The following is a 23,362-nucleotide window of genomic DNA, read 5'->3' on the forward strand; positions in this document are numbered from 1 at the left end:
GGCCAAGGATGGTATTCTGGATGTTTACCGCTGTTGTGCGTCCGATCCTGACGTACAGTTCTATTGTATAGTGGCAGGCTTTGAGCAAAAAATACAAAAGGATGAACCTTAATTGGATTCAAAGAACCGCGTGTCCACGTGCTACTGGGGCTCTGCAGTCCCGCCCGGCAGATGCTCTCAATATACTCCTGCATCTCCCCCCTCTAGACTTCCGCATTAAATACGTTGTAGCTTGCAGTGCCATCAGACTACGTGTGTCCGGATGCTGGGCAACGAAGTCGTACGGCCGTGATAACATACTAGACGAAGTACCTCGGGAAATGTGAACATTACCCACGGACTATGCTACAAACAAGCTGAACTTCACGAGAATCAAAGTGGAAGACCGACGGCGTGTTGCAAGATCATGATACAGTATTCTTTACCGATGGATCAAAGATGGTCTGTGGAGTCGGCGCGGGGGTTTTCTGGAATACACACAGGATATCCGAGTCGTATGGTCTCCCAGGTTTCGCCAGTGTATTCGAAGCGGAAGTACTCGCGATATTGGAAGTCTGTCCATGGTTGGAGCCTGATCCGAGCCCCAAGCGTAACATGGCAATTCCGACCGACGGCCAAGCGGCCATTAAGGCCTTGTACTCAGTGACGACATCCTGCAGACTGGTGGGGCAGTGCAAAGACACCCTGAACAGTCTGGGCGGCATGCTCTAGGTCACCCTCCTTTAGGTTCCCGGGCATAAGAACATAGAGGGGATGAACGTAACGGATTGGCCAGGCGAGACTCTGGTCTTGACAGTCCTCCGGCGGGTACGGTAGGTGTCTCCCTAACGGCGATTTGAAAAAAATTTATTGGTAGGAAAAGTAGATGTTTCAAACCCTGATTTAGATGAAGCGAAGTCGTAGCCCAAGATGCCAGATAGTTGTTAGCGCTATCGAATTGGTGGACCTCGAGACAAAAATGAATCCAAATTCGTTTTCCCTTTTTTTGAAAAGAATTTTAGCCTCACCTCCATTTGAAAAACTACGCGCGTATCTTTAACTGATTTTCTCACATTTCCAAGATAGTAGATTTATTTAGCGATAGATACAAGTCATATATATATATCGAATCTTATCTTAATTTATATGTACAAATCTTTCTCTCTAATCTTGCTTCCGAGAAATTTTCACGAACTATTCTTCGGCAAGAAATATTCAGGAAGTACTAATTTGAAAATAGATGGTATCAATGCAGAGCTCAGTTAATTTATTACATATTTACGGCTGCTTCTTGTTGACATGCCTATCTCGAATTTACCGTGCCCTAATTCCAAAATATAGGTCAAGACTCCATAATTTTTCACAGATAAAACACGTAATTATTACAGATTGGTATCGTACCATTATCATTAATAGTAAATTTACATACAGTATTATCTAGTCTAAATTAGCTACCCTCTCTCACGCTCCTGATGTTATTATGCATATGACCCCGGCCATATTGTGTTCTTTTTAATATCAATCTATTCGAATAACTTAACCAGACTTTGTACAGTTCTTAAGCTAATTCTAATCACCTAATGGACTTAATGGCGCAGACGGCCGTCAGTGCCATCATTGTCCAGTGTGATGTTATTTGGACCATTAAACGTTGTAAATGGCTACTAGCGGTCCTTGATGATGTCCTGGACACATGTAAAGATGATGATATGCTGTTGGCGCTACTGTTCCCATGCTGCATTGCGGCTGGATGTTCCCCATTTATAACGTGTACCACGACACTGGCGGAGTCTGTAATTAAAGAGAGCAGAACGGAGAAAGTACGAATGAAATATGCATCTGTGCCGAATAAAAACTAGAAAAAGGATACACACGAATTTATAACAACACAAGGACAAAAAATAACGAATGCCAGCATTATGCCGGCGACTCGGGTAGTTCAGTGGAGGAGCGCAAAAATTCTGCAACAAAACAGATAAACTACTTATCTCGGGGATGCTGCAATATGTACGAGTGTGTATCTGTGATGTACGCTATATAATTCGCCCCTTAGCACGCACAAGTACTTGGCCTCGCAAACGACTCTATAGCGCATCCTCCCTAATCCCCATTCTCTGCTGTTTATGCCTGTTGTATTTAAATAATATTTATTCTGTTCGAAAATGTTATTTGTGGAGATAAAACTTGAGTTTATCTTTGTTCTCCCGTTTAAATGATACAATGTTTACTGTAGGAGATAAACCGGGAGACGTAGAACAATGTGTGTGCTTAGAGTTTGCACACTTATATCAGATAGCAATACTGGGAATTCTCAAGTTTTTATCCATGAGATTGAATTGATTTCATCTGAATTGGAGAATATTTGGAAGATATTCTATATTTCGTGAAAAAGTTAAGATTATCCTGGCGCAGGCTTCATATTTTTTAGACGTTGCTATACTTATCCTAGCTGATACTGACTTATAGTAATTAGAGAACACAGAACCTTCAATGTGGATTAAGCATAAATGATTTTCCATCTCATACACATGTATTCTGCTAAAAAGGTCGAGAGTGAAGAGTTCCTCACAGATCAGACCTCATAGATCCTCTGGGAGGAGCAGCCAGATCTCCCATCAGGCGGGACCCCAGGTGGCGGACAGGGGCATACCTATTGATGTGTTCGTTCATACACTCTTCTTTTCTGACTGTGCATGGGCTAATGTTTGCTCATCTCTGGTACGTGAAACAAAATGGCTTTGGGAAGGACACCCAGAAAATAAAACCAACATGGACAAATTAAGAAGGAGTAAAGCTACGGTGCAGGGGCTCGGAACCCCCCATAGGTTTAACACGACACCTCAGCGCAGCGTGATGCCAACCAGCAGCGGAACGGATTCAGCCATTACCGTCCTCTAGAAGCACAATCTGGAGGAGTTCCTCAAGGTCATACGGAACTTAAAGAAGGATGCTAAGACTCGACATAGCGAGGTTTACTTCCAAACGAAATTGGAAGTACTCCATCGAAAATGAAAGACATGCGAAGACAACCATTTCACAGCCAAACAGAACTTGGCTCAAACCAAGGAGCTTTTGCAGAAGTATCTGACGGAATGCGACGGAGCCGAGGCCAAGTACGAAGTGTACAGCATCGAATTTACTGAAAGGCTGTCAGAGTTCAGGAAGCGAGCGGGACACACCAACGATTCAGCGGATGGAACCTTACACAAGATGCAGTCAGACTGGAGCGGATTAAGGTTCCAACGTTCGATGGAACTTGCTCAGCTCGGATTTCGTTCAGAGACCTCTTCAAATCTCTTGTCCACGACAACGGGAGACTGTCTGGAGTGCAGAAGCTACAGTATCTTCGGGCATCAGTAAAGGGAGAAGCGTCTCAGCAAATTAGGCATCTTAATATGTCGGATGCCAACTATTTCACAGCTTGGGATCTCTTGACGAAGAGATACGACAACAAGCGCATTATTGCCCAGTCACTTTTGGCCCAGTTTTGGAACATAAAAACTGCGGTAAACGCCGAAGGCATCAAAAGAATGATTGATATGACCAACGAACTGATCACCAATTTCCAAGACATGGAGGTTAACCCATTCGACGCAGTCATGATATTCATTCCGCTGAGCAAACTTGATCGAGAATCGAGAGCAGAATGGCAACGGAAAATTGGCGTTACAGCAGTCGTACTTAAGTTAGAGGCATTCCTAGAATTCCTGGAAACCTAGTGCCACATCATTGAAGAAGTTAACAAGTGCTCCTCCTCTAAGAAGTCCAAGAAAGTGGAGATCCATACTGTTACCCATAACGAATACGAAAAGTGCACATTATGTAAATCAGACCACAGTCTATACAAGTGCCCGACATTCCAAGATTACACCATAGACAAGCGGAGAGAAGTCGTTAAAGCAAGTAACTTGTGCTCCCACTGCATGCGTGCACATCGAGTTTACGAATACACATCAAAGGCAGCGTGTAAAACTTGCGGAAAGAAACATCATTCTATACTGCATCCTACGACTAGGGACAAGTCTGAAGCTCCGAAAAAGTCAAACCCGAACCATTCTGACCAGTCCCAGAGCAACCTCGTGAATCGGGAAAACATGTGGACGGTGCTATTGGCAACCGCAATAATTGAGCTGCCCAATATCAACGGCGACTTCATCAAACTGCGCGTGCTAATAGACCAAGGCTCCCAAAATTCCTTCATTACGGAATATACTGCAAATTTATTGGGGTTGAAACGAGGGTGTGCCTCAGGGATCATATCCGGAATTGGAAATGCAACCAGAAAATGTAGAGGACAAATACCAATAACCATGAAGGAAAAATGGTCAAATGGTGAAATAGATACCATCGCATTAATCATTGATACAATCACGAAGCCTCTTCCGATACGACGATACGCAATGATAGTGACATTGGGCTGACCCCCGCAGACCTAGCTGATCCAAATTGCAGAACTAAAGACAGAACTGATGTTCTCCTTGGAGCAGATATATACGGGGATATTCTATTGGACGCAATTATTCACGGAACTCCAACAGCACAAAAAACGAAGATCCGATGGATTCTCTCTGTCCGATAGCAGCCCCACCAGGAGACAATATTAGCATCAGTTTTGTAAAGGCCAACGATGTGGACAAAATACTTGAAAAATTCTGGATTCAGGAAGAGGTAGTTCCCAGAGGGATGCTTAGTAAGGAGAAAGAGGAATGGGAAGCGCACTATCAAGCGACCACCAAATGGTTGAAAGATGGACGATTCAAAATGCAACTCCCACTCAAAGCTGACCCAAGGACAAACCTGGCACTATCAAGTAAGGCTGCGATTCTGAAATACGAAACGCACGAGAAGAGGATGCTCAGAAACCGAAAATTGCTTCGAGAGTACAATGAATGCTTGCAAGATTACCTAGATTTCGGACACATGGAGGAAATACCAAAGGATGAAATAGATTTACCGTCATATTATCTACCACATTATGCAGTCATCAAGGAATCCAGCACAACGACTAAGGTGCGAGTGGTCTTCAATGCATCAGAAAAAAATGCATCTGGGAAATCCTTGAATGACTTGTTGATGACAGGACCAACCATACAAGATTCGATCATCGCACTTCTTTTGCGATGGCGTTTGTACCCCGTCGTGCTAACAGCAGATGTGGCAAAAATGTACCGACAAATACGAGTCGGAAGCAAGGATGTAGATTCCCAACGGATCGTGTGGCGCCCAAACGAAGCAGATGTAATTCGTCATTACCGGTTAAAGACAATTACATTCGGAACCGCAAGCGCCCCGTTCCAGGCCACCAGAACACTGCACCACTTGGCCATGAACGAGCAAGATCGATTTCCTAATGCAGCAGCATACCTGCAGACGGATTTTTATGTTGACGACCTAATGACCGAAACAGATACTGTCAAAGAGGCGGTAGGCCTCTACACGGAATTAACCCATCTGCTTAGAATGGGAGGGTTTGATCTGCTCAAGTGGAACTCGAACCTAGACGAAGTGTTGGAAACCATACCAGAGCATCACCGGGGATCAGCACACCCACTTAGTTTCAACAAGGAAGACCGAGAAAAGGCATTGCGATTGCAATGGCATCCTCAACGAGACGTGCTTATGTTCAACATTCATGCAAAGACCCTATCCACAGGCGGGCCAACTAAAAGAACAGTGGCATCAACGATCGCATCTTTATTTGATCCACTCGGATTGTTGCAGCCCATTATGATCAAAGGAAAAGTCTTTATGCAAAAATTATGACTTCAGAAATTGGAATGGGATGAGAAGCTACCGCCAGAATTAGCCAAAAATGGCAGACAAACTGATGAAGTTAAGGCCCAGTTGTCAGTTGGACTGATACTGCCACCCACTACTGGACAGATTCAGCGATTATATTTTCTTGATTAGGACAAACTTATGTCGCGAATCAAGTGAGTGAAATTCATGCAAGCAGCATACCGGAACAATGGCATCATGTGGGGACGCACGAGAACCCTGCTGATTACGGTACACGAGGATTGACCCCAGCACAGCTAAACGAATTTGGGTTATGGTGGAATAGTCCAAAGATTCTCACATCCGATACTGCCAGCTTCCCAACAATGAAGTGCATTGAACCCATGGAACTAGAGAAAAGAAGCAGCTTCCACACGTTACGGCAGAAGAACAGGATCTAGTGCTCGATAAATTCTCCAACTATACGAGGCTAATCCGTGTAGTTGCATACTGCAGACGACTGTTGCCGAGTAATAATGGTTATTGATCCTGTGTATATCTCACCGCGGAAGAACTGCGAATAGCCAGAACTGCGTGCATTAGCGCGTTCGAGAGAAGAATCCTCCGAAGAATTTTTGGCTCCCTACATGAGGATGTCCGGTTGTGGATCAAATCCGGCTCAATAGGTTACGGTGGGCGGGTCACTTAATCCGTATGGATGAGGATGATCCAGCCCGGAAAGTCTATAAGGGCAATATCTATGGTAGGAAAAGAAGACGAGGCAGACCCTGCCTAAGATGGAGCGATGGCGTAGGTCAGGACGCCAGACAGCTTTTAGGAATATCGAATTGGTGGACCTCGGCGCACAACGGGGATGTCTGGAGTTCCTCTTTAAGGCAGGCCTAGACTGGATACCGGTTGTTGCGCCGTTGATGATGATGATGAAATTCCAACCATTCCATTGATCCAACAACTACCTTTTATGCAGCTTGGGAGTAAAATAGTTGAAGTGTCCAAATTCATCAAGGACAAACACCAAGCCGTTAAGAACATGGTGAGAGCTATCAGGGTGCTTTACAATAGGTCAAAGGAAGAAGTAAGAAAGCCTAAGGGAAATACAGCCCCCCCCCCGCCCCAACAGTGTCACAGACGACTCAAGTGACACCAAAGCAAAAGGTCATCGACCTCCGATCAACTAAGCGACTGCAAGACAAAGAGGAGGCAGCTCTGGGGAATCAACTGGCCCCAAAAAGGAAAAATTCGGGAAACCGGAAGCTTCACGCTTCAGGTATAAAAGGTTTTTTGTTGCCCTCTATGACAAGCATAACGCAGTTCTCCATTGGCTGACAGTATTGCCTCGAGCTATTCAAATTGATCAGTGCTCTCAGCGACAATAACCTGCCCAGAACTGAGCGAATTAAATTTCTCGGGTCAATGCTATCAGCCAATGGAGAACTGCGCTTTGAAATTGCTTCGCCAATTAATGCGACCTGGATGAAGTGGCATTTCACAACTGGTGTTCTTTGTGATCGACGTATCAACGAACGTCTCAAATCTAAAATTTACCGCAATGTCGTCCGTTTGCCGCTGTCTATAGTTCTGAGTGCTGGCAGACTATAAAAGACAATGAAAGGCGTATTGTGGGAATGGAGACGAAGATGTTGCATTGTGCTGGTGGCGTGACTCGTTTTGATCACATCCAAAATGAGAATATCCGCGATCTATATGGGATTACGCTGATCGTGGAAAAACTGCGAGTGAGGCGTTTCTGATGGTATGGTCACGTAATTTTCGCTAACGGGAATTCACTTGCCAACATTAGTTTGAACATCGAAGTAAACGGTAACCGACCAAACTGCCGGCCGAAGCAACGGTGACTTGATACGCTGGATGGGAATTTAGAAACCTCGCGATTACATCCAGATCAGGGGTTTGATAAAATAAAGTAAATAAAATAAAATCCCCCGCACTCCCCACCTTCCAAATAAATATAAAAACTTGGACCGAGTTCGGAAGGTGCTAACTGAGGCACTTCGTTTGATACCCCCATGACTAAAATGACACCCTCCTTTTGCATGTATATGGACAAAAACGGCTATAGGAGGAATACCCAGATTAGAAAACCAGAAGCGGTTGGTATGTGAAGACTGGTTCGCAGTAACTGCGTCCCAAGTACATGCCCATGCACTAGTTACTGACGCAAGCTGGTACAGTATCCATCTGTATCGCCTTGTAAGCGGCCTTCCTATCCTCACGTGTCAGTGGAACGCCCATTTTCTTCCCCGCATGGGCGATACGGCAACTCGGTTAATGCGGCACTCGGTCGCCACTATGTCACAATCCCGAGACAGGTGAACTGCGGTTTAGTGGAGGTAATACGCCCTAAACTATGGAAATATCTGAGTTAGTCCAGGTAATTCAGGAGATGTACAGGGGGAACTATTACTGAAAGCCTAGAGAACTATAGAGGGGTTCAAAGAGAGGAAAGGACAACTAGATGAATAGGACCTCCTATGGGGTAACGGGAGGCAAAAGGCTGGCGATTGCCACGGCTGTAGTCCGTGAACGCAAGCCTGTGTCGGAGTTTGGGCAAATACCCGAACAAAAATATGAATGAAGGAACTAAAATACCATTAATATTGAAGGACAAAGAGGATATTGCATGCCAGCGACGAGAGAATTGATGCATTGCTAGCAAAATTCGTCGAGCCGAAGCGTAATATTCATCGATATATTGAAGACACCTGCAGAAAGTCATAGGTAGATTAAGCTCGATGAACCAATGTGTAGCGTATACAGGACAATTACAAACTCCTACGATGACTCCATTGCGGCAGGTATTGCTACCAAAATAATGTAACGAGCCACTCAAACAAGTCCAAAGTCGTAAGTTGTAGAGGGCGTAAAAAGGAGCAGAAAAAGAAAAAAGGATATTAGTGCAAAGTTTCCAACATCAAAGAAAAGCCGAGGGCCCAAAGAACCACTTATGGAGGGAGTGGAACAATGTCACCCGGATCAGAAAAATGCAGAAGGAAGAACTACTCTTGGAGCTTCCGTAAACGCAGGACGAAAGGACGCTGAGCTACCAAAACTTGGTTGGTAGATCCTTAGGTCAAGAAGTTACGGTGAAGCAGTTAACCGACGAGATAACTGTGAAGTGCAGGAACCTTCATGAGATCAAGAGGAAGGAGGATATTTGGAGAGAATTGGTGCGGCAACTTCAAATTGTAGACGGTAATATCGACGCAATAAAGAATTTGTGGAAAGCATACGTGTATGATCCCCTATTGTCATTGCGGGAGACTTCAACGCATGGTCTACCGAGTGGGAAAGCAAAGTTTCTAACAACAAGGTACTCATATCGCTGGAAGCTTTTTCTTGGCAGGACATTGTTCTTGCTAATATCGGGAGTACCTATACCTTCCGGAGAGGGAGGATAGGTTCAGTGGTAGATACTACCTTCGTAAGCAGTGCAGTAATGGGGGGCATTACCTGGCGAGTTAGTGAACACTAGACATATAACCACCATCAAACTATACTGCTCAGTGTAACGGAGAACAGGGGTTTATTTGAGCACATATCGGAATGGGATATATTTTGAGGCCTAGATCTCTTTTAAGCACACCACCCTTATTTTTTTTTTTTGATTTTTAGGTTAGGTAGTTTCCGAAAATGAGCCCTGTTTCACTTTAAGTGCGTACATTTTGATTCCTTACTCGCACACTTTGCAATTCATGACAAAACTAATATCAGTTGCGGAAAGTATTAATCAAGACCTTTCATTTGATACCCTGGGCGACCATATCAGGTGAAAAAAGTTTGTGAATCTCCCCTTTGCATGTATGGGGAGCCCCCTTTAAACTCCACCTAAATTTATACCACTCACGTAGGATTTCAGAGTTCCCATCTATCTACCAAATTTCGTTCGAATCAGTTTAGCCGTTTTGGAAAAAAGTGAATTGAGTGAGCCACAAAACCTTAAAAAGAGGTCTTGACGAGTCCAACAAACGGAACTAAAAGTTCAGAAGGGCCTAAAGTGCCCAAGCAGGAATACCGGTTAGCGAAGCGAAACTGAAAGAAAATAGAAACGATGTCAATGGCTATTCCCTTCGGACCTCGTCCCCTTGGGTCGTGGACAAGATCGTCTAACAGGTACCTCAAACTCAGGCAATGTGAGGGGACGAGATCCAAAGGGAATAGCCGTATAATCGATTTTGCGGACACCCATGACTTTGCAATTATGAGTACATGGTTTATCAAATGATTGTCTCATCTTCCGACATTTTATAGTGGGAACAGTAAAATGCAAATCGACTATATTCTCATAAGACACCAACAATTTACCACCTTCACTGATTGCGTACCTTCTGCGAAGCGGTCAAGGAGCTATTGCGGGAGAAGGCTCTTGTTTCGATCCTAGAGCTCATGTGCTCTCTTGAAATCCGAGATCTTGACTGTCACAGAAAAGGTCGAAGTAGAGGAAGCGCTGAAGGGTAAATGTCCATAGGTAATCAATGCCCGGGTAGGTATCACCTCTGTAAAAAGCTCGCCGTGGTGGAAGTCCTCGAGCAATACGCGAGGAAACTCCTTAGCAGCGGGAGAATCAAAATCGGGTGGGTAGTATGCAGGATGCGAATGCGGATTATCCCCACCGAATGCTACAGGTATCTGGACTATGGACACACGTCAGCAGCTTCCAAGGGCCCGGACAGGAGGACAGCATGCCGGAGATGCGGCCAAGTGGGTCATCAAGCGAAGACCTGGAATTAAAACGAGAGTGGCGCGTCTGGTGAGAGCGGCACACACACTGTGTGCTCGGGACCATGTCCAATGTTTAGGGCGGAATTGGAGATGGCTGGGGTGCGAACGGCATGATCCGCATTTTACAAATTAACATGCACCGGAGTGCGACCGCTCACCAGTTCCTAGCGCAGTTCGCTGCGGAAGTAAATGCTAATCTAGTGCTGATTAACGAGCAATACCGAAACAAGACATCTCGACTTATGGGACACGCTGCCATCTGGATTCGGGACGACGTTCGACTTCGTGTTCTTGCCGAAGACCAGGGGAACGGGTGGATCTGGTGTTTAGGGATAATGTTTTCTAGTGTTTACCTGACGCCAAAAGAGACTTGATGCTCTGGAGGACGCCGTTTCGAGCACGGAGGGACGAAGCAGGTAGGTGATGATTTTAATGCTAGGGCTCTTGAATGGGGCATGGCTCAGTCAGACTCACTTTTGCGTCGGAATCTCTGACATCATCGGCGGCCGGGTGGTGAGTCCTAGGAGAGTTCCCGGCAAGTGATCACCAGTACATCGCGTTCGAAGTGGTTGACGTTACTTGCCTGCCGGTGGAATGTCACGAGGGTGAACATCGGAAAGTTCGTCGAAGCTCTTGGAGCAGGCAAGGCCGCACTGGCAGGCGCTCCGGGGGGTGATAGTGTTGCAGCTGCTAACGACGGCGCGTCAGGTTTCCATGTCCCGGAGGGGCTCCAGGCGCGACAAGCCTTCTATGTACTGGTGGACGGCAGAAATTCCCGACCTGCAGAAGAAGTGTCATCAGCTCCGCTGTTTGGCACAACGTTTGCACGCCAACGAAGAGGCATGCGCCATAAAGGCGCAGTATAGTTCAGCAAAAAGGAGACTCCGCAGCGCAAAAAAAGCAAAGCTTGCGGAAGGCAGAACCTTGTTAACGAAGTGAATGAGGACCCGCGGGGACTTGGCTATAAGCTTGTCGCCAGGAAAATCGGGACTTTGCGGAGGAACTGCATACTAAGTACCGACCAGATGGATGGGATTATGCGGGCATTGTTCCCCAGACACACTGTACGGGTTGATGTAAATAGCGCGGAAAGCGTCGAGAATTACCCCTTCTTCACAATGACAGAGCTCGAAGAAGCGGTTCTCACTATGAAGAACAACAACAACAACGCTAGCTTGAAAGAGGTCATTTTTCGTTGTCGGTGGAAAGTGGTCAGACTCGCGTGGGTAAATAAGGGTAAAGGAGATCCGGAGCTCCCGTCTGTATACCGACCGCCGTATATGCTTGACATGGCCGGAAAAGTGCTTGAGAAGCTCATCGGGAGTAGACTCGCTGAAGCAATCTGCGCTGCCGGGGATTTATCCCCAAGGCAGTCCGGGTTCAGAACAGGGAGATTCACATTGGATGCTGTTATGGAACCGAGGCACACAGCCGCCGATCTCGACGTGCTCCTCATAACGATTAAGGTCAGAAATGCCTTCAATTCCGTAAGATGGAGAGATATGCTAGGAACACTAGAAAACTCATTTCACCAAGCTATCTCTTGCAGATATTGGAGGATTATCTCCCTGCTCTATGAGACGCTATGCCCGAAAAGTCGCGCCTGGTCGGTTATGCAGACGATGTTGCGGCACTTGTTGCCGGACGCACTGTTGGGCAGGCGCAAAGCAGACTTGGCGTATTGATGCGTCGGGTAAGCGGATGGATGACTGCTCACGCTTTCAACCTTGCGCTAGGAAAAACCGAAGTAGTCATCTTGACCAGAAGGAGAATCTTGACCCTGCGTCGCATATTGATCGGCGGGTTGACTATACCTTGGTTTAACGCTCGACTCAAAGATGAGCTTCTTCGAGCAAATCAAAGCAGCAGCGGACAAGGCTGCAGCTGGAGTCGCGGCCTTGAGTCGGTTAACGACGAATGTCGCGGGCTCTATATGAACTAGGAGACGTCTCCTTATGGGAACAATGCAGTCGGTTCTTCTCTATGGTGCGAAAGTGTAGGCTGATGCCCTTGCATCGTAAACGCCTTGCTGCAGAGGCAGGAGCTTTGCAAGTGGCGTTTGCTTATCGCACCGTCTCCAAACCAGCTGTGATGGTGATCGCGGGAGTGATCTCTGTTGCTCTCCTTGGCAAATAGTGCAAACCCATTTACCGCCGTAAGGGAAAAAACTTAAGAGGGGTGGTCGCCAACTTTGTTGGCAAAATGAGCCAAGGGCCAGGTGGACTGCGCGATTCATCGAAAAATTAGACCCGTAGTTGAACAGAATGCATGGTGAGATTGATTACTTCCTTACCCAACTTGTAAGTGGACATGGAGGTTTTCAGTCTTACCTGCACAGGATCGGGAAGGCGCGATCTTCTGATTGTGTGTTCTGCAATGGAGTGGCGGACGCCGCTGAGCACACTTTTTTTTCTTAAGAGAGGTGGGACGGCTTTCGTCAGCAGCTTTATGCAAACACAAAGGAGCTCTCTCCAGATAACATTGTCAGAGAGATACTGAAGAGCGCTGGCAGCTGGAATAGTATTGCGCATTATGTTCGGGCTCTTCTTATTGCGAAGAAGATTGAACTCGACCGGAGGAGCGATCGGGCGATAAGGGGTTCTCTGAACTAACGACTCCCTTCCTCCCCTCTCCTCCCGTTGGTGGAAAGAATTCCCTGACCTGAAGGCTCCCAAAGCCGGGAGAACGGGAGGGCAATAAAAAGCCCCGCGTTCTTTGACAAGGATTTTCGCTGGTCGGCAAGAGTTTAAATTACTCCACTCGGTTGCCTGAATCCTTGCGTGTGGATGATCGGATGCCAAAAGCTGGCTCTTGCCTCATCATTGTGGATCGAGACCCTTGGCGAGCCCGTCTGACAGCCTCTTCCAGTGATGTTGGAGTGCCCTGGTATTCTCATCAAGAATGTTTCGTTTAGACGGCCAAGTTACAGCAGCAGGTGGTGGCAACTCCATGAAGGCGGTTGGTGTGGGCCTTGATATGTTGTTGCTGCTTGATGCTGATAACGCTGCTCAGTTGTCGGAACAGATTCGAATGATGACACCCGGCCATTTTTGGTTGGAAGTGATCTTCTGCTGCCAATGAAATGGCATATATCTCCGCCTGAAATACAGTCGTGTTTTGCGAGGGGTCGGTCCAGTTCTATAATCGGCTTACCGGAGAATACCCCTATGCTTAATCCATGTTCCATGACTGACCCGTCGGTGAAGATTATTAGGTCTGTAATCCCTAAAGACCCATGAACATTTATCGACCATTGTTCTCCTTTGGTGATTATGACGGGGTATGAAGGCAAAGTCGAAGACGTGGACGTGGAACCCGCTTCAACACCTCTTTCTGAAGGTATAACTGAATGGAGACTCTTGCTTATACCAACTCTAATGAGGGCAAGCGGATGACGATTATGTGCATGAGTGTCTTATTTGTCGAACTCGAAGCAATTACATCAAAGAGGATTGGGCGTGGAGGTCGGCTCTCTCTCTCTCCGCATGGCTGAATAAATGAATCCGGGGGGTTCATCCCTCTGGAGGCAACGTACTATTAGTGCGAATTGGGTTTTTGTTTTGGGAAAACCGCAACAAAGCCCACCCAACCAGCTAATTTTCTAAGCTTCAAAGCATTTGTTTTCGCTTCAACAAATGGCAGATATCGTGTTTCCTGTACTGTCGACAGAAGCAAGCAAAGCAAATAACTAAAACATTTCCGCACGCGACCACTCGTTTTCTGTTTAATGTTGTTTCGCGGAATCACATAAAGTTCAGTTAGCTGGTTCGCAAACACACTTTCGCAATTGCTCATGCACATAAACATTCCCCACATCCTTAGAAACCTACCCTTATACTCTCCGTCCGGGGATACGTATCTCACTTTTATGTGCTCTTTGGTTTTAGGGAAATGGGCTTTGTTCAGTTAAATAAATCCCCAAGATTTAAAATTAATATTAACACGATTTCGCAAAAGACACGTGCTTAAAGCAAATGTTTTATTGAGTAAAACTCACAAAACGGTGGGTGAAATTGAAATTACATGGAATTTTCCCGGAAAATGTATGGCTCATTTATTTCCAGGACCAGGAGTAATTTATTTATTGTGCCAAATGGTTAGGAAGTATCTTGCGTAAGAATTTTAGATGCGAGACCTGTATGCACGAGGTTGGCCATGTGAGGGAGAAACCTCTGAGAAAAATCAAATTTAGAAATTCTGTAGTCGTGATGACTTTCATAAGTGGAACCCTCTGGTTCCTGAGGGTGGCTGCCCTCTATCAACAGCCATATTTATGGCTCTTTGAAACCGAATTTGTATGGTTTCAGCCTATGGCCTTTACTGAGTAACTTTTCATTATTCCATCCGTGAATGAATGTTAAAATTCAGCCCGAACTTTGTAGGAAAACTTACAAAAAATATCGGAGTACATTCACCTCCGAGGTTCATCTAAGGAGTCGAATTCTGGAAAAAAAGTGTAACCTACGGAAATCTTACTCGGGAAGTGTTAACTGCTCGTGGTTCCCTTGAAGGTCGGTAAAACAATAACCAGGAAATATCCTCAACTCAATGCGACCTTCCGTAAAAGCAACCCATTCAAACATTCAAATAATCATCCCCTTACCAAGAGACTCGGGATTTTCCAGAGAATTCCTTTTTCTAAGGCGATTTCTAGAGCTCATTCAAACTTTTGAAGAAGTTATATTCTCTGCGATAACAAATTCCCAACAGAGAAATTCCACAATAATTTACAATTTTCCAAACATAGCAGAATGATCTAGGGTTTGAGAAGCCAGCTCAAGACCCTATTTGACTTACTTCTTGTCAACCATTTATGCCCACAAGATAAACTTAAGAAAGCTTTTTCGTTAAATTTCAAAAATATGGGAATGTACTCTTTAAAGTAACAGTTTATGTTGCATTTATCGATTTCTCTTGGGCAGCATTTGAATGAATATTTTCACCCCCATTTATCTCCAAACCTTCTGAAACCCTAAATTCTAATAGAAGTTACCATTAACTCTTTTCTCTAATAGCTAGCATCGCAACGCCGTGTACATGCCCATGCCAGCATACAATTAAATGCGTTTGGTCTAACGGGTTGGTATAGGCGATGGAGAAGTTTCTTTGTGCATAGGTTTTTGAGACTGCGAATGCGTGCAGTATGCTAGTAACCGACAAAAGGAGTATGAAATGGTTATTGCTGCAAGATTCTTTGTTCAACATGATCAACTGAGGGTCAGATGGGATGTAAGTGTAATGCGAAATAAAGGAAAATGGATTCTTTTCATTCACGGGCGAGCGTGCAATCTACTGACCGGGGATTTAGTTTAGGGAGTCCGATCTCAATTGTTGTAAAAAGAGGCTAAGAGAGGATAAAATCCGGAAAGTAAGATAAATTGTTGCGGAGGGTTTATGGGGTGACTTTAAGCATTTATCCGCCAGGAAGATTTAGATTATTCTGGTGATAAAATGAGGAAAATATTGTCGCGGATAGAGTTTGCACGATCGATTATGGTTAGGAAATGCGAGAAGATCTATGTGTAAAGAGGCAGTATAGCTTTCTAAGGTCCAGTGTAAAGCAAAACCTTATTAAAATCGGGTTACTGTGTGTCTGTCCGGCTTTTTTTGTTTTGGGAGAAATCCATCATGGATACGCATCTAGAATCTAGGACACGCATGCCAGACTCTTACCGACTAAAACTTCCTATATTTTCTCCACACTCTCTCCATGGGACCACCGTTCTGGTATTCAGGGCTATTCACTTCTTAGCTGTTTATTCTCAATGAGCTGCTAACGGTTTGCGTGGCGTTAATTGGCGTAGCTTTCCTTCTATGCCTCTGCAGCACTTCTCCTTTCTTTAGCTGCTGGTGAATCCATCGCACTATTGCAACTACCGTGTCCGCATAAAACCTGGGAAATGCTTGCTTAACCAACACCAAAAGCACTACCAAAACCCTATCTAGAGCTCCACGTGATGAACGCTGGGAGCTCTTTCTTAACGAATAGCTGCAGACGTCGATCGGAGAAGCGACTTCACAGACGGAAAAAGGAAGCCTGGGAGAACCAACAAGTCTGTGAACTACAAAAGTACAGGGAGCAACCGCACCATGCGCCGAAGTTTTACCAACAAGTCAGCAGGATGAAGCCTTATACACCTCGATGCTCATCCTGCCGAGAGAAAGAGGAAAATCTGATTTCCGACACAACGGGCATATTGGAGCAATGGGTTGAGTACTTTGATGAGCTACTGAACAACCGGAACATCGGCGAGTTGGAGATCGCGCCAACTGAAGACAATGGACAAATACTGCCACCACCAAGTTTAGGAGAAACAGTCCGTGCAATTCATCAGCTTATAAATCATAAGTCGCCAGGAGCCGATGGAATTACAGCCGAATTGGTTAAATATGGAGGCGACAAATTACACCAAGTGGTTCATCGACTGATGCTCAAAGTGTGGGATAGCCTGACAGTGCCTGATAATCGGCAACGAGGCATTATCTGTCCGATACATAAAAAGGGGAATATCATGCAGTACGGCAATTATAGGGGTATCACGTTGTTGAGTACCATCTATAAGATATTCTCCGCTATATTGCTAGGCCGGATAACCCCCTTACGCCCAGAACATCAATGGGCCATACGAAAGAGGCTTCACTCCAGGCGAATCAGCAACAGATCAGATTTTCTTTCTGTGGCAAGCGATGGAAAAACTGTTGGAATTCGAACATCAGTTGAACTATCTTTTCATTGGCTCTAAAGGCGCCTAAGATAGTATAGCCAAGGTAAAACTGTACACGACCATGAGAGAATTCGGTATCTCGACGAAATTGATAATACTGACTAGGTTGACCCTGACCAATGTGCAAGGCCAGATAAAAGCAGCAGGATCACTGTCAAGACCATTAAACAGCGGTCTAAGACAAGGGGATGCCCTGTCATGCATCCCCTTTAATCTGGCCTGGAGAAAGTGATTCACGATGTAGATGCGAATGCGGGAGGCACCATCCTCTGCAAGTCCACCCTACTACTGGCCTATGCTGACGATATCGACATCATGGGGAAAACAACCCGAGATGTACAGTGTACCTTCATCCAGATAGTAGGCGGCGCGAGATCTTGGGCTGCACATCAATGAAGGCAAGACGAACGTAGTGGAAACGTCAGCGCCAAAACGAAAGAACGAACAACGTGGAATTGCACTGGTGAAACGACAGCAATGAAGATGGGAGACTGCAACTTGGGACCTTGAGATCCTATCTAGGGTAAAAAATCACAACCGATAACAGCTATGACCATGAAATCCACGCACACAAACAGTCTTTCGCTAGAAAACGTCTCACCATAGGGTCAAAGCTCTTACTGTACAAGACAATGGTCTTGCCATTCCTTATGTTTTCCTCGGAGACTTGGGTTCTTAGCAAAAAAAATTGAGCCCCTTTGACCGCTTTCGAGGGAAAAATCCTCCGAAGAATTTTTGGCCCCCTACATGAGGATGGACGATTCCGTAGCCTAGATAACGACGAAATCTATGAAGGATACCTTTGCCGTCACATTGTGGATAAAATCCGGCTCAATAGGTTACGGTGGGGGGGTCAACTAATCCCTATGGATGAGGATGATCCCACCCGGAAAGTTTATAAGGGCAATATCGATGGTAGAAAAAGAAGGCGAGGCAGACCCTGCCTGAGATAGAGCGACGGCGTAGGGATATCGAATTAGTGGACCTCGGCGCTAAAGTGGGGTGTATGCAATTCCTTATTAAGGCAGGCCTGGACCGGATAGCGGTTGTTGCGCCATTGATATTGATGATCGTTCGATGTTCTGTCTATTAATACAGATAGGGAGAGTGCAATGACCCGTCAGACTGAGAACCTTGGTTATGTTTGTGTTCATCTTCAATCCAACTTTACTTGCCTCTTTTTCCCAATCCAGGGCCATTTGGTCAAAGTCTATGCCTCGGTAAGAGAGCAAACAGATGTCATCAGCATAGTCGAGGTGTTTGAAAAAAGATCCATTGAACTCCTCCACGTCCTCCGGACCAGCCAGCATGAAGAACGTCACCGATAGCAAGAACAAATAATATCGATTATAGGATGCAACGCAGGCGGACACCCCTTTTGATCTCAGAATCCTCAGAGAGTTTACCACGTGCTACACACATGACATTTTGCGCTATTATATGCCACTCTGATAATAGCTATCAGTTTCTCTGTAATGCTCCTCCTGGGCAGAGTACTCCAGATTCACTCTCTATTCACGCTATCGAAAGCCTTCTCGAAATCGATGACGAGCAGGCCCAGCGAAGATCAAAACTCGGCGCACTGTTTGAAAGTGGTCCGTAGGGTGTTGATGTTGTCAATGCAGAAGAATCCCGACCGGAAACGACCCTGCTCACTCAGAACTTTGAGATGTTCTTTGATGCGTTTCAGGATCATTTTAGCTATTATCTTTGCAATGGCAGAGAGCACCCAGCCATTCATCCATCCAATCCAATCAAGTGGGTTACCTTCCTTGGGATGCTGTCAATCATCCCTTCCTCGACCCTCTGGAAAAGGTCTCGTATAACAAAGATTTCCGTACGAGTGGAAGCATCAGATCAGCAGTAACTGCAGGTGCAGCGATAAATAGCTCTGTGGGGAGACCATCAAACCCAGCGGATTTACTCCGTTTGAGTGTATTATTAAATTAAATTATTTCTCTTCTGCTAGGAGGAACAGTCCATATCCGCATGTTACGATGTTCTTCCCACCTCTTCAGTTGTTCATCATCGCGGGTGAAAAATCGATCGTTGGCGCCCTTCACTGGGCTATTGAAAGATTTGCGAAAACATGTAATTTCTTTCGAGAAGCGGTATACATTCCTGAAATCATTGCAGCCTACGGTATATTCAGCTTTTCTGACCAGCACAATAACAAATTCTCTCTTGTCATGGCGTACACTATGCTAAACTTCCGAGATTTTGCTCGATATCGGAGTTCGAGTGCATCATACTCACCATCAATGGTAGCAATCAATAGAGCCTTCAACCCCTTCCGTTCATCGATCCGCTTCCAACATTTCGCAGTCAGCCTGATCTTATGTCATGGGAAATTACAGGCGGGTGAACCAAGCCTGTCCGCCGTTCGACTACCAAGACATCTATCCCACTCTTGAGCGACAGCTGCGTCATACAAGCGGTCGCTGTTGAACTTAGAGGGGTTCCAGCTCACCTTCAGATAGTATCATTTTCGAGGACGATGTCAGCGTCTCTCTTGTTACGTACATCCAACAGACAATTCCTAAATCTTCTGCTGATCGCGAAGTGGTCCATCTGATTGCTCATATGGTGTCGGTCAGTTAAAGCGCAATATGCCATCAATGGCAAGGCGTGGAAGTTGCAGAAATCCATGAACCTCCCACCATTAGCGTTGCGGTCGCCAAAACCCTGTTTTTGCATCGACTGTCCGAGCAAGGTCCCACTTTGACAATCAGATCATCCATAGCGGTCACAATGTCACCTTCAGGAAGTCTGCCTTGAACTGCGTTTAATTGCTCGTTGAAAGCATCCTTTTTCCCTGTAGTCCCCGTTTGCTCTTAACATGGTACAATTCCGATAATCCTTAACCTGGACTGGAATCTTGCAGTTAGAAGTTTGTCAGCAACCGGCTCCCAGGTCAAGAGAGTGCGCCTTGCGATAGAAGCCAGAAGCAACCCGATACCAGATTCGCGTCTGCTACTACTTGGCTTTCCAGAGTACAAGATCATATTGCCGCAAGAGGCAAGAGGAGTCTCACCGAAGCTGCACCATCTTACTTTGCTTATACCTGAAATGTTCAACGAACATTCCGAGTACCCTCGCTACCATTGTCGAGGAGCGTGTGCACATTCCGGAAACCAATCATAGCCCGTTTTCATCGTCATGAAAGTTGCATGTTGCCAACAAATATCTATCCCTATCTAAGAGACGACTAAAGCTCTAACGACAATCAGGGAACACTTTGAGTGTATTCTTAAGCCCCAATTCACAGGGACAAGCAAAGAGGGCGACCTTCAGAATATCTGGAAGTATCAACAAAACGGTTTGCTGCATAAATCGAATGAGTCTTTGGCAGAAGGAAAACATATTTGGAACCAATGTACCATGTGGGTCTGGATAATCTGAATTCTTGGACCCATTAGGTTAGAAGGCACTGAGGCAACGCATGAGCTAGCGTAGCAAGGATGCCGCAGTATGGACCAGAGCCCTTCTGCGGAATAGGGAATAAGTTCATGGCTACGATGCTAATAAATGAAGAGAAACGGCTCTTCTGGGCAAATTTACCAGGAATGGAACAGTCCAGGGTGCTCATGGCCGATACGAAATCGAGCGCACAAACGGAGGTTTAAACCTCACAAAGAGGAGCTTGAGGATCATAGTAGAAATACTCATTGGTAATCAGTAGCTAAATTAGCACCTGGAAAGGCTAGGGATATCGCTGTCTGCAGATTCTGTCCGGCGAGGGATGAAAGCACAGTACATATTCTGGGGCAGTGTGCGACACTTGTGCAAAGTAGGTTCCAGCATCCTTTATGGATTAGCGATGGTCAAAATACTAAAGACCGGCAACCAACCTGAACAAAGTTCCCGAATAAGGAAACGTGGGTGGTCCAAACTCCACACTCACCTAGTCAACTCGTAAAAAAGCACCTGCTCAGCAGTCCTTCATCGAACCGCTATCTACTTAATAAAAAAAAATCCCGCCAAATAACAGCAATTGCGTTAACATGCATAACATTTCGCCTTAAGCAGAAAGAAACGCCAAAAAACATTTAATAATATGTAACATGATCAGGTCTATGTGAAAACAACAACAGAAAAGGTTAATGATCATTTTTGCAATATATGAAAATTGCTAGATTAAAATTGAATATATTCAAATGGATTTTAGGGCTTTGGGAGAAGTTAAAAAGTTAAAGGGTTCTGTGAACAAAATTGGGAAAATAATTTATAAACGAATTAAATTAAAATAACTGAATGTCGGAATGGGAAGGAGAAAATCGGGGGTGTTGTAAGGAACTAAGAAGTAAGATTTCCCGGCAGGTCCTTGCAGGACAAACCTAACAAAATGACGCGCATGCCATGCGGCTGTGAATACTACAGGTTTAGCCATATATTTGGTATCTATAATGAAAAGTTACTCCATAAGTCGAGATTCATTTTCCATTCTTCAATCATAAAATACAAATTCATACCTAAATACCGACGTAAAGGTGAAAATCCCCCATTGATGCTGTGCCAGTTTCAATCGATACCTCACAGCGTCTAAACAAATGTTAGAACATCACACGACACCAAAGCAGGACGAAGCCAGCATAAAGGAATAAGGGGACTCAGGACCTCCCAGCAATTCCCACAGCCTATTCATGATTTCCCTTAGTGAAAAGCAGGAAAATTGCATTGCATGCGCGGTTGCAGTTTATTGGCCATTGATTCATAACGTTTCAAATGATCTGATTGGATATAAGCCCTCAATAAAGCGTTATTTGCCACTCAATTCATTTCGGCCTACATACTTACTCTCCTGCCTTCCAGGGAGAATTTCAAAGTTCTCAGGGTTTCATAATCCAAATGGAGTCCGTGAGCCTGGAAGTGGAAACAGTGTATGAAGTAGAAAGTGAGACGCAGTCAAAATTTCTGAGGATAATGCATTTATAAATTGCTAATTCCAACGTTGATTTCTGACTATTTCGGTAACAGGTTTTCAATATTATTTTCATTCAAAGCAGCTCACAATAGAAGCACTTTGTTCGAGTATTACAAATTGGTGTTCCAGAGCTGCATTCCCAGAATTTTCTTCACAAATAAAAATTTAAAATCTCCTCTTAACTTGGGATGTCCTTGCACGGTACAAATCGTTCTAAATTTACCATTTTGTCTGGACCATATGAGAATTTTATTTTCCACTTCACATGGGGCTGCTATTAGATAGATGTATCTTACAAGACTTGAAATACGATGTTTTCTCTAAAGGACCTACAAGAAAAGGAATTCTTGCGAGAGAGGTTTAATAGTCTCTTGAGATATTTCTGTTTTCCCACCCAATACCAGCCTAAGTTCAAAAACTCTTCTAATGTGACTGTAACCAAAACGGCACTCTGACGAACGACCCCTAGGGGTTCGTTGTCTCTGAAACTAATCGATTAGCATAGCATAATGGTCTTACCTGAGCTGCTGGGTGAGCAGGTGTAGTTGCCAGAATCTGCTGGGCTGGCTTTCGCTATAAGCAATTTACTAGTCCTTGTTTGGCGCTCCGTAATAACGTTGATGCCGCCACGTTGTGAGTAATTCATGACGCGCTTCCCTTTATACCAGTAAATAAATGATGGCGGAATAGGTGACTGCATTGCCAGGCACGTTAAATTTATGTCGCTGCCACTCTTTATGAAGAGCTCCGAATTGCCAAGAATCTTTGCACGTGATACTGCAAAATGAAGGTGGAAATTTCTGATGAAGTTAAGATGGTCATTTGAGTGATATTGTTCTAAATTAAATATGAATGATAAAGTGCTCGTGTTGAGACATTTCTCACGTGTCAGGAGCGTCGCTCACAGATGCGATTATGAATGCTACAATCGTTTATTATGGATAGCTGGGAGTTGGGAAACATGCGGAAGGACTACAACAGCCGAAGCACAAAAATAACTTTATCTGCTTTGTATCTACTGCTGAAGATGGATGTTGGATGTGTTACGAAACGAGGAAGGACGCGCGCTTGGGAACATACTTACAATAATAGATATAATGGTTTTGAATTTAGTACCTAAAGAATTTCAGTCACAAATCACTCATGCCTGCATGCCTTATATAAATTGTCAAAATTAAAGAGTAACTTCATTATTCAAAATTTTATAGTGGAGAAAAATCATTGCGCATTTTCAACCGCGGCGGTAATTGCGGGA

At 44.9% G+C, this 23,362-nt stretch overlaps 1 protein-coding gene across 1 annotated transcript in view; it reads right to left on the reverse strand.

The window, feature by feature from the left end:
- Positions 1–1,024: 1,024 nt before the first annotated feature.
- Positions 1,025–23,362, reverse strand: part of LOC119660543 (basement membrane-specific heparan sulfate proteoglycan core protein-like) — a 447,358-nt gene continuing 425,020 nt past the window's right edge. The window contains exons 4-5 of the mRNA XM_038069178.1: positions 22,627–22,884; positions 1,025–1,770 (exon numbers count right to left, since the gene is read on the reverse strand). Of these exons, the coding sequence (XP_037925106.1) occupies positions 1,553–1,770; positions 22,627–22,884 (476 nt within the window). The 3' untranslated portion in view covers positions 1,025–1,552. The remainder of the gene's footprint in view (positions 1,771–22,626; positions 22,885–23,362) is intronic.

Source organism: Hermetia illucens, chromosome 6, assembly GCF_905115235.1.
Source record: "Hermetia illucens chromosome 6, iHerIll2.2.curated.20191125, whole genome shotgun sequence".
Taxonomy (NCBI): Eukaryota; Metazoa; Arthropoda; class Insecta; order Diptera; family Stratiomyidae; genus Hermetia; species Hermetia illucens.